This window comes from Bactrocera dorsalis, chromosome 2 (genome assembly GCF_023373825.1).
Source record: "Bactrocera dorsalis isolate Fly_Bdor chromosome 2, ASM2337382v1, whole genome shotgun sequence".
Lineage (NCBI taxonomy): Eukaryota > Metazoa > Arthropoda > Insecta > Diptera > Tephritidae > Bactrocera > Bactrocera dorsalis.
Window position 1 is genome coordinate 44,096,152 of NC_064304.1, and position 12,938 is coordinate 44,109,089.

The 12,938-nt window shown below is 35.2% G+C and overlaps 1 protein-coding gene across 2 annotated transcripts in view; it reads left to right on the forward strand.

Annotated features, from left to right (window-relative positions):
* Positions 1–12,938, forward strand: part of LOC105232926 (uncharacterized) — a 41,549-nt gene that overhangs the window by 11,648 nt on the left and 16,963 nt on the right. For both annotated transcript variants that reach the window (XM_049450598.1, XM_049450597.1), the window contains exon 3: positions 10,451–10,604. In XM_049450598.1, the coding sequence (XP_049306555.1) occupies positions 10,451–10,604 (154 nt within the window). The remainder of the gene's footprint in view (positions 1–10,450; positions 10,605–12,938) is intronic.

Genomic DNA, 12,938 nt, shown 5'->3' on the forward strand with positions numbered 1-12,938 from the left:
TGTACTTTGGTCTTAATCCCTAGCAAAGCTAGTTACTTCATATGCAAGCCTAATTCGCTATCTTTATACAACTTTTTGAATTATTAGATTCGGTTATTCCATTCGTAAGAAATGACGAATTTAAAAATGTAAATATTAGAAAAAAGTTGCGAGGTGAGCTACGGGAGGAGAGATAAGAAAATAATGGCAATTATGTTGTCTATATCGATCGGCTGACGATAAAGATCTTCTCAGTTGGAAGCAGAAAATAGAGCTGCAAAAGCTACGCCAAAGCAATAGAAAGGCATAACCTTCAATATAGCTGAGTTATTTGTTTCAATGATCGGTTGGAACATTTAAATTCTGTTTTTTACGACGCTTTTGCCACACAAACTTTCAACACCCAGAAAAATAGTCGAATTTACCACATTGTAAAATGAATCGCCAAGTTAAGTGAAATATGTATTCTATTGTTGTGTTCTATTGATACAAATCTAGCGCTTTAAAATCAGCCCTGGCCACACGTGTGACAATTTTTCGTCTCAAAAATTACTAAAATCAATCCTAATTTCACCACCACAGGCTTAAATTTGTTTGTTTAGGGAAGAGCTCTGCCAAGGATTTCTGTTAAAGTTTCTTTGAAATTCTTAAGACTGAAAGAAACATACTTATAACTGAAACTGAAGCATATGCCTTTTAATTTCCATGGAGTGTATGTGTTAGGTTCCCTGCTAATCCTTTCAACGGATTGGAGTTTCGGTAGTTGTGACTTGCTCGGTCTTAAAAGATAAGTAAGAGTCTACACTGTAGTAGTATATGTTACCAAAGTTGTATGTATAGATTTATGTATACATACGAGTTTATATTGACGTATATATTTTTGTGAAAAATTGTATATATGTACATTAAAGCGATGTTGGTGTTGAAATTTGCAATTTGGACATATGCCGAAAGTTGTGATTTTGTATAATGCAAAATTGATGTATAAAAAAACATAATACGTAAAAATATTAAAAATCTCCCCACTTCATTGTAGTGATAATGACAATTATGTTTCAAAATATTACATGCGAATTAATTAAAAGTTTCATAACATTTTTGTTTGTAAAATATTTGTAAACTTAATCAGTTATATATATTAGTTTACGTATATTCTACAAAAGAAACCCTATAGTACTAAAATATATTCGACAAATTAGAAAAATATATTTCTAGTATTAAATGTAAATATTTAATATTTGTTCTAGAACACCAAATTTAGACATGAAATTTTACTTGCGAATAAAATTGAATTTCCACAGTTTAGATGTGACAAAGAAACCGAAGCATGCCACATTTTGTGTACTGTAGATACGTATAAATATGACACACATTTGGCCATCAAGTATTAAAATCTCAATTTTCCATCAATGGTCTGCAAACAAACACATACAAATTTTAGGAAATCCAGCAACGATGATTGTGGCAAGAATAGAACAAGCATACATGTATGTCCAAACACTGCATATTGCATCGTCAACGTTGACCAAAGCATAACAAGTGCCTGCTTGTAGATATGTATATACATACATATGTCCTTATTCAAATTACCAAAAAAAAAAAACAATTATTATTTAGTGCAGAAACTATCCAATAGTCAGTGGAAAATATTCTTGAGTTGTGTGCACACAAATGTTTTAAATTTTCTGCATAGGGTACGCAATATTTAAATTGCTAAAATGTGCCCAACAAATTTTGTATGAAACACCCTTTGGAAAATCGAGCAAAAAGTCACTTCTTCGTTATTTTTTAGCTTGCGTATTTTCAGGCACTTTGGTATACTTGAATGGCTTTAAAATTAAATTTTCATTTCTCTGCGAATTGTTAAGTTATACAGAATAATGATACATTTAACGGTCGATCTAAATAAAGGTACTTTTTTTGATAGCGCCTTTTGCAAATAACGCATTAGACGTGCCAAGGTATCTTCTTATTTTTGTTCAGTATTGTATGATCCAGCGTTCATTACTGGATAATATTCGACCGAATGGACCGTGTTCAGCATTCAGAAAAGACAATATAGCAGCCGTAGCTGAGAATGTACACGGAAACCGTGGAGAGCTCGGCGCTGTTCGCAGCAACACGGACTGACGTATGGAAAGACTTGGAGCATTTTACGTCGAGATCTTAAATTAAAAGCATATAAAATACAGCTTGTGCAAGAACGGAAGTCGCCCGACTCTCCTAAGCAAAAGTGCTATTCTCTATGGCCTCTAAAAATGTTCTAAGAAAATCTGATGTTCTCGTGCCAAACTTTCTTCAGCGGTGATTCCCATTTCTGGCTCAATGGGTATGCAAATAAACAAGATTGCCGCATTTGGGACGAAAAGTAACCTGAAAAATTCAAGAGATTTCATCCAGAAAAAAAAAACGGTTTGTTGTAGTTTATGTGTCGGTGGAATCATCGAACCATATTTCTTCAAAAATTACTTCGGTGAGAACATAACCGTTAATGGTGACCTTTATCTGACCATGCCATGAAACTGGAATATTGGATGCCTGAAATTGAAGCTCGTGATCTCGGCGACATTTGGTTTCAACAAGACGACGCCACACCGCCATACATCGCATCAACCAATAAATTTTTTGAGAGAACACATCGGAGAGCAGATAATCTCACGTTTTGGGGCAGTCGGTTTGCCGCCAAGAACGTGTGATATCACATCGTTAGACTTTTTCTTGTGAAGATATGTAAAGTTTAAAGTCTATGTGGACAATCCCGCCTCGACGCGTGTCATTCGCCAGCTACTAGTCAAAATGGTCGAACGAATAAACGAAAATTGGACTCAACCAACAGTAACGGCCAACATTTGAAAGATACTATATAATCTTCCAAAAAAAAACTAGACAATATTCTTTCGAATGATAGTAAACATTCCCCATTAAATTTTAATTTTCTGTGATTTTTCTTAAAAAAGGAATATTGAAATGTTTTTCCCTTTATAAGTGTCATATATGTACATAAGTTCCAAGAACTGTAGAATTATAGCTTTTTCAATTCTCTAAGCCTTTAAAATTCGAACACATTATACCAGCTGATTAAATTGATTGGTACTAACTGCAATGCAATGCTTCGCTGACGCCAAGGCAAATGTGTCAGGTTGTTTTCTTGCTTTGGTGCAGAAATACTTCTTTCATAACTTTAAGATCTTTAACAAGGAGTAGCTAAGATTTTCAAAATAAGACAATACAAATATGTATGCTACTACCAACAGACTTTTTATGTATGCAACTGGCACCGAAGTTAGCTCTTAGATTGAAGGATCTCTACATATTACTCGTCTCGTATAAGGGGCACTCTGAAATAAACAAAACCTACCCAAAGTCACGGAGTTTTTCCTAGGTTATCATCTTAGATAGTGAAATAATCTCTTAATGGATCTAAGAGCCTGTTTCACAATAAACCTGCCTTGTGTCCAAGATATTCTGATATCCCTAGTAACTGTGACGTAGATGAACTAGCCAGGACAGGCAACGCCTTTGTCTCCCACACATAAAATAATTTTTTTAGACAAAATCTTCACATTTTGACCTTTTTTAAAACATATGTTTTTATGAAACCTCTTTCAATGCTCTCTGCGTTTGTAGCTCTCAGTAACAGTCTTCAGTCACGAATTTTCCTACTTGCTACAATTTAAAACGACAGAATTTGTGCGAAATATATTGCATTATTTATGCACAACTACATATGTTTAACTTTCACACGCACACACACCCCCGCACATACACAAAACAAATATGCAAAAGCTCTTTTAGTAACACAAACACCTGCAACTCTATACCTTTCTCTGCATGTGCAATTCATTTGCTTGTATTTGTGTTTGTGCTGCACTTGTGGTAGGGTTTGCTCGTTTCGTCTTTATTATCTTCCTTATCTATGCAAATAAATATGCGGTGACCCAAAATATACATATATGCTCTTCTATCTATCCGAAATAGCAACAATTTATTGCCGTAACAAGTCATGCCGGCGTGTTAGTGCATACTGACTGCATTATCAGTGTATATGTGGGCTCTGTGTAATTTTGGCTTATCCGAAGCATTTCATCACTAGCTGATATTCGTGTCACGCTCACGTTTCTGTGCAGCGTTTTGTTACTCTCTGCAAATGTGCGTACGTTTCTATGTGGACTGACACTATTTTGATAGTTCATTTGTTTCTTTGTTATACTCTCGCAACAAAGTTGCTAAAGAGAGTATTATAGTTTTGTTCACATAACGGTTGTTTGTAAGTCCTAAAACTAAAAGAGTCAGATATAGGGTTATATATACCAAAGTGATCAGGGTGACGAGTACAGTTGAAATCCGGATGTCTGTCTGTCCGTCCGTCCGTCCGTGCAAGCTGTAACTTGAGTAAAAATTGAGATATCATGATGAAACTTGGTACACGTATTTCTTGGCTCTATAAGAAGGTTAAGTTCGAAGATGGGCAAAATCGGCCCACTGCCACGCCCACAAAATGGCGGAAACCGAAAACCTATAAAGTGTCATAACTAAGCCATAAATAAAGATATTAAAGTGAAATTTGGCACAAACCATCGCATTAGGGAGGGGCATATTTGGAAGTAATTTTTTTGGAAAAGTGGGCGTGGCCCCGCCCCCTACTAAGTTTTTTGTACATATCTCGGAAACTACTATAGCTATGTCAACCAAACTCTACAGAGTCGTTTCCTTTAGGTATTTCCATATACAGTTCAAAAATGGAAGAAATCGGATAAAATCCACGGCCACCTCCCATACAAAGGTTATGTTGAAAATCACTAAAAGTGCGTTAACCGACTAACAAAAAACGTCAGAAACACAAAATTTTACGGAAAAAATGGCAGAAGGAAGCTGCACCCAGGCTTTTTTTAAAAATTGAAAATGGGCGTGGCGTCGCCCACTTATGAACCAAAAACCATATCTCAGGAAGTACTCGACCGATCTCAATGAAATATGGTATATAATATTTTCTTAACACCCTGATGATATGTACGAAATATGGGCGAAATCGGTTCACAACCACGCCTTCTTCCGATATAACGCTATTTTGAATTCCATCTGATTCCTTCTCTGTATAATACAATATATACATTATGAACCAAAATAAACAAATATGTAAATGACGGATAATGAAATCTCGATTATCACTTTATCATGCGAGAGTATAAAATGTTCGGTGACACCCGAACTTAGCCCTTCCTTACTTGTTTTTGTTTTTGATTTGACATGCATAGTCTTTATATGTATGTGTGTAAATAAAGGGTGATTTTTTAAGAGCTTGATAACTTTTTTTTAAAAAAAACGCATAAAATTTGCAAAATCTCATCGGTTCTTTATTTGAAACGTTAGATTGGTTCATGACATTTACTTTTTGAAGATAATTTCATTTAAATGTTGACCGCGGCTGCGTCTTAGGTGGTCCATTCGGAAAGTCCAATTTTGGGCAACTTTTTCGAGCATTTCGGCCGGAATAGCCCGAATTTCTTCGGAAATGTTGTCTTCCAAAGCTGGAATAGTTGCTGGCTTATTTCTGTAGACTTTAGACTTGACGTAGCCCCACAAAAAATAGTCTAAAGGCGTTAAATCGCATGATCTTGGTGGCCAACTTACGGGTCCATTTCTTGAGATGAATTGTTGTCCGAAGTTTTCCCTCAAAATGGCCATAGAATCGCGAGCTGTGTGGCATGTAGCGCCATCTTGTTGAAACCACATGTCAACCAAGTTCAGTTCTTCCATTTTTGGCTACAAAAAGTTTGTTAGCATCGAACGATAGCGATCGCCATTCACCGTAACGTTGCGTCCAACAGCATCTTTGAAAAAATACGGTCCAATGATTCCACCAGCGTACAAACCACACCAAACAGTGCATTTTTCGGGATGCATGGGCAGTTCTTGAACGGCTTCTGGTTGCTCTTCACCCCAAATGCGGCAATTTTGCTTATTTACGTAGCCATTCAACCAGAAATGAGCCTCATCGCTGAACAAAATTTGTCGGACGTAAAGCGCGAAACACATTTCGAACCGAACACTGATTTTGGTAATAAAATTCAATGATTTGCAAGCGTTGCTCGTTAGTAAGTCTATTCATGATGAAATGTCAAAGCATACTGAGCATCTTTCTCTTTGACACCATGTCTGAAATCCCACGTGATCTGTCAAATACTAATGCATGAAAATCCTAACCTCAAAAAAATCACCCGTTATATATTTTACACATTTGAAAATTTCAAAAAATATTTTTGCCTTTCTGCTCTTCGTTGATTTTATTACAACATGCTCATGTCGCTGTTGAATATTCTATTTAATTTTTTCTGTGTTGGAAATTTTTCTCCTTTATCGTTTCGTATTTACATTTTACATTAGACTTTGAAATATTTATAGTGTGTTTGTTACTTGAAGCACGTTTTCTTGGTCGCACGGGCACGAACAAATATATTGCATGTGAGCTGAAAATAACTTGCAACCTCGATAAAAGCAACAACAACATTTTGTGATAACAAAAGTTTTACCAAAAAGAAGGTATTTTTAATAAAAAGATGATTTTTTTTAATAATATTTTAAACAATATAGTCAAGTTTGTTGGTGAATTTATTTGGCAGGAGATCGAGTGAGAGTTTGAGAATAGTTGCATTTGAAATCCTTTGACTTTCCTTATGGGATCTCAAAGCTTGTGTGCTCTTAAGCGAATGAAAAGTAGTAATTATAAGTCATTAAATTCTTTTAACAGAACCTAGAACCAGAAGTTCAAAAAAAATCTTAATTTTCATAACAAATATCTTGCTGAAATCAAAAATTCAGTAAACTCCCTTAAAAACTAGATGTTTTAGGATTTATAATATTTTTTTTGTCATTGCGTTATACAATATACAAAAGAAAATAATATTTTTCTTTAAAATAATCAAATTTTACCCGTTAGTATCTTTTAAACTTTGAGGTTTACGAAAAAAGCGTTGGAGACCTTTTTTTAGAACATACAATTTTCTATAAAATCTTTGAAATGATCTTGTAAGAATGCAGGCTACTTCTTTTCGCAAAATTCGCCATAGCAACGTCACAGAGATGCCAAACGCTCGAGAGCGACGTGTGAGAGACTGATTTGGGTCTTCCTCAATGGAAGCGGCAGCAATATTCTCGACACTACGGGCACTTTTTTGTCTCACTGGCTCGGAAACCTTTTCTTCTGTGTCCGTAGGTTCAAAATTTTCCACTAAACGCTTAATTGTTGGTTTGACAGGGTCATAAATTGAACCTAGTGCTCGACTTATTATTTTATCGTATATCTCTCCATGATAAAATGTATGAAACCTTACTGAATAAAAATGTAAAATAGCGAAAAAAATATCACGTCATTTGTTGTCCTTATCGATCTACTTTTGTAGCGTCCCTATTGAAAAACTCGTTAGGTACACATACTAAGTCATATCGTTTGCCCATCTGAAAACCAAAAAAGTCGACCGGTAGGGATTTAACTAGTATTCTTTGGGACCCACAGATAATTATTTTCATCGACTACCTCGATAATGACAAAACAATCCCTAAAGAATTTAACTTTACTAGATTGATTGAACTTCGAAATTATTGTAAACTCAAATTTTCACCTCAAAGACTTTTCAGCGAGTGTGGTATACCTCAGACATTGCTTAAGGTAGCTTAAATTAATGAAGCGAATATCGCAAAACTTTACATAGGTTGGTTATCAAGTCTATATCTTGCAGATTTATAATTGTTATCAGTGTTGAAAAGCGCATAGTAACTCAAGACTCAATGTGAAAGTTTGGTTCAGTTTCGGTGTTACGCATGCCTTGGGCAGAGTCCGGCTTCTTTGATTTTTATAAACAGTAGTCTGTTAATGGTTTTCATAAAACAAGGTTATACCCTTTTACTTAAATTGCAAAACCATCCTACCGTCCCTGATTATTGTTCTACTGTGTCTAACCCATAAAAGTAAATACATTTCAATTTAAATCTGCTAAGGAAACTCACCACATATTCTTACATAAAACATCAGTAGAAGTGACTGAATGAACTGAACATCTTTAAAATATTTTCTACCGTAATTTACCCAAAACCGAAAACTTTCCCGAAAGTAAAATGAAATATATGCTGTGAATTCAACACGGCCACACGTTGGCCTATAAAGTGCACTTTATTTATGCCATGTAAAAAATGCAAATTGATTTTACGACAGTTATTTGCTTTTGCACAACTTTACAACGCCTACAAGTCCTTCAGCAAATACACAACGGGTTTGAGTGTACATATGTATGTACACATATTTATAAATTTTATGCACGTAGGCCCCATGCATGGCGTTTTCACATTTCACTTTAAAGTTATCGAAACAAATATCACACCTACATGTGTAAGTATGTATGTGCGCGCACCAGTTTAAGCATTTCGGTGCTTAATATAAGCCTTTGCTTTTATACTCGTATTACAGTGCGTGACAAAATAAATGCTGGATAATATTGAGGTTTTATACCCTGAACATGGTATATGTATTAAGTTTTATAGGAAATGTGTAAGAAGGAAACGCGGAGACAGTAATATACAAATATATACATATATATATATATATATTATATATAAATGATGAGCATATACTCGAACTAGTCCACGATTCACGATATTTTATGTATTATTCTTTTCTCATCGAAGAGTTGCCGCGATACAAACTGATCGATCAAAATCCATGTTCTTCTATTGAACACTTTTTTATTTGACGCGATGTCTTCATAAAGTTTGGCATGGCTTATTGTTCATAGTAATGGTACAATATTCGGATATGCTTAGAATGGACCACTATTGCAGATAAAGTCATACAAACAGAACGATCAGTAACTACTCCTTGTATTGAAAGCTTTTGTATTTTGCGAGGGTAAAATTTGGCATAGATTACTTTTCGTAACAACTGTATAATCTTCGATGAAATTGCTCAGATTGGATCACTATAGCTTAAAGCAGTCATACAAACTAAACTTTCATAATCAAAATAAGGATCGTTTGTTCTATAAGAAATGTGCCTGTGAAAGGTATTATAGCTTTGGTGAAGCAGTTGCTACAGAGTATTAAGTTGTACGTATCACCTGAAACTAATCGAGATAGATATAGGGATATATATGTATATATAAATGAGGAAAAAAAATTTAAATCCGGTTGACTGTCTATCTCTCCGTCCGTCCGTCTGTTCGTGCCAGCTGTAACTTGAGTAAAAATTGAGATATCTTGATGATAGTCCAACCAAAATCAAGTTCAATATCAAGTTGACTTTTGGAAAATATCTTTCAATGTGTGAGATATATAATTTAAAATCAGGTTTAGCCCAATGATATGTCTGTATGTCAAAAATTGGTCAAATCGGGCCTATACTTCCCTGAGCCTTCATATACCTCATATAAAGATTTTCGAACTTCTAGGTGACTATGCTAGATATATCGGCCACTATTTGAGTTATATTGATGAAATATGGAGAGGGCGTTTTAATCATGACAGTTTTTCCTCATGCCTAAAATGGATAAATTTCAGCTAAAACCTGACCCAGCCCCCGCCACATTTGTCGGCCAGTGTGTGAGTCATAAAGAGTCAAGAAAGTATCGGGAGTTCTTCATTTCCCCCTCTCATCTCCCGCTTATGTGAAAGACATGTAAACTATTTTTCCTAGGTTGGTACAACTGTCCCTAATTATGATGCCAAAACTAAGCGCGATCTGTCAACCAGTGTGCTTTCAGCAGCTGGCTGTGTATGTCAGTCGACCGCAGTAGTGTTTGTCGAATTTTACAAAACTTTTTAACGTATTTGTGTTAAATTTTGGCCGAACACTCAACAAAAATTTTGGGCAAGCACCGTATTCAGCTAATTTAGCTCCATATGATTTCTGGCTATTCTTTTAACTCAAAGAACCGCTCCGGGAAAACCATTTTGAGTTAGTTGAAGACGTGACAGCTGAAGGCCATCCCGGAAAGTGCCTATAAAAAATGTTTTGACGATTGGAAGATGCGCTGACACATGTACATCGCTTCAAATGAATGTTACTTTGAAGGCGATAAAATAAATTTGGATGATGATTGAAAAAGTATATGATTTATGTGCTCTTATTGAGTATTGAATTGTTTCTAAAGAAAAAACGATAATTTAACAATTTAGTAATGTATTGCTAAACTAGAGTGGCAGCATATTTTCCCACAACAGACATTGTACATATGTATACACACATCAATACATACGTGTCTAGAGAGTAGGGTATAAAAAATATATATTTTTTATTAAATTTTACACGTTTACTTAGGTACAATAAGTGTTCTAACTTACGTATATAATATACGTATAACACACTCATATACATATATTGTACATATTATTTGTGTATTTTCACATACACATGTTCAGGCTTAAAATGTAAATTTCTTTATTTCATTTCATTGAGCATTTTTATTTACATATTATCTTTCAGATTTTCATCGAATTTCCTGCCTCTTTGTTACTGACATCAATGTTCCGGAAATTGTTGATTTTCGCGATAATGTCACGTTATCCTGCAGTTATGATATGAGCGGACATACGTTGAATTCCGTAAAATGGTACAAGGATAAGCAGGAATTTTTCAGGTAAGCGATTGTGATATGTAAATGTTGAAAATATACACAAAATGGCAAAAAATACCGGCAATTGTTGCAGCATTTAAATTTTCTCAGCTGCCGCCCATGACGTATACGTAACCAAACTTGACGGTAATCTGTTAAATTGTTAATCTGTTACATTGTGTAAACTCCTTTATAGATGTGCTGATACAAGTACATATACATATTTATAAACTTAGTATACCACCTGCTAGTGCGTAATTCAATTGGAAATGCAGCCACGCACGGGCAAAATGGTAGCAATGCAATCATCATATTGGTGGGCAGCTGCAGCAATATCTGCGATCTATCTATTCACTAAAATTCGTTTGCGCCGAGTTTCAAAATTATTTTCCTCTACAACATGCGGTAATTTCTATTTAGCAAACTAACATGCAATTGCTTTCACTCGCGAATTGCAGCAAAAATTATTAGTTTCAAATTTCTGTAAAGCAGCTAATTAGAATGATAATATCTTAATCGCTACGGTTTTCTACATTTCACATTATGAATTTATTCATCAACGAGCAAGCATATCTCCTAATGGAATCCCACTAAACCGATTGAATGGGACCTTGGACTGTGGTTTCTTATTGCCGTCATTTGATGTAGAACTGAATTTCACATGTTTCATTGCACCATATATTCCAAATATAATATATGGCGCGGAGTTCCTGTTTTAAAAGAAACCAATAGACTTTTGGATGACTTCTTTCAAATGTAATTAAATGACGTTATTAGAAGTCAAAGGCATTCAAAAGAGACATCTGCAAATTTGAAACAATGTGTGTCGCGAGATACTGAAGACATTCACAGAGGTCTAGTATCCCATCATCTAGCGTTACTAATTCTATTTTACCAAGTTTCTGAAAGTGGGGTAGATATTTTGTGATGACCACCGTAATGTTCCATACCTCTCATAGCATAGCTTTGTGGTCGGTCGGCCATTAACACTAAGTCCATTGCTTCAAGCAACTTTTGAAGGAGCTGATCAAGTTGTCTTCTTATTTATTAACTATTCCAGTTTGAGAGAGTTTTGTACTGAAAGTCCAAGTAATGCCGGTTTACATAGTCTTACGCAATGAAACTTGGTTTTGGCGTTTCTAATAGACAGATCTCCAGTCACTTAGTTTGAAGTTGACTTCTCATTATTTGGGTTGTCGATACATTCTTTACGGGTCACAAGATCAAGTATTATAACATGCCCGTAATAACGCCTATATTGGCTCCAATGGCCTTTGTTTGAATAGATTAGGTAAAAGCATTGTAATTCGTTTGGAGCCCTGTTTTCAATATTCCCCCTTCATCTTATTTTATTATTTAGAAAACCCACGAGTTTTTTTACGGAGCTCGAGAATGATATGGTCCTGTGTTTTGCTCAACATAAGACTTAACCAAGTAGTGGTTAAAAAAAATTCAAGTAAAAAGAAACTTGATGCCCTTGCAGTCTGTTACTACTACTACTTACTACTTTAATAGTTTTGTTCACCTAACGGTTGTTCGTATCACCTAAAACTAATCGAGATAGATATAGAGTTATATATATAAATGGTCAGTATAACGAGAAAAGATGAAATCCGGGTGACTGTATATCGGTCCGTCCATTCGCACGTCCGTGCACCTAGTAAGTTGAGCAAAAAATTAGATATCTTAATGAAACTTGGTATGCAACATATGACCAGCATCAAAAGATACTGCCTTTCTGGAGTAAAGCAATATGAATACCTCTATGTCTACTCTCAACGCGCTCTTTGTTGAGGGTAAGTCCCTACTCCCTCTATCTTCACATTTAACGACGGCTCATCCCAGTGTTACTGGATAGGAATCCTAGCCGAAGGCGTTGCATCCTCCATTCCAGAGTAGGCCATGTCAGTTTGGCATCTTTACGGAACAGCTCTCCCGCTCAGTCTTACCCTTGCAAAAGGCGTAATATTTCACTATCTTTAAACCTTAAAGGTTGGTACGCAGCTCTCAAGTAATTGCTCAAGAAAAAAAATACATTATTTCTGAAGTAAGTTTGACAGCTGGTTACGCATTGTGAATGATCCACATTAGAAGAGCAAGAGAGAATAAACAAAGTAAACAAACTTTGTGCGTATGTATGTATGTGTATGGTACACAAATATTTTCATTGAGATTTAAGGAATGTTGTTGATGATTGGTTGGTTTTATACAACATTTCAAAATGGAATATACTTTATAATAATGATTTCAACTAATTTAGGATGAATTTGACGATTACTTCGAATTTCCCTCAAGAAACAATTGTTGATTTGATGTTTCTTCGCAAAACCAGGTTTGCCATATTCACATTTTATTGAA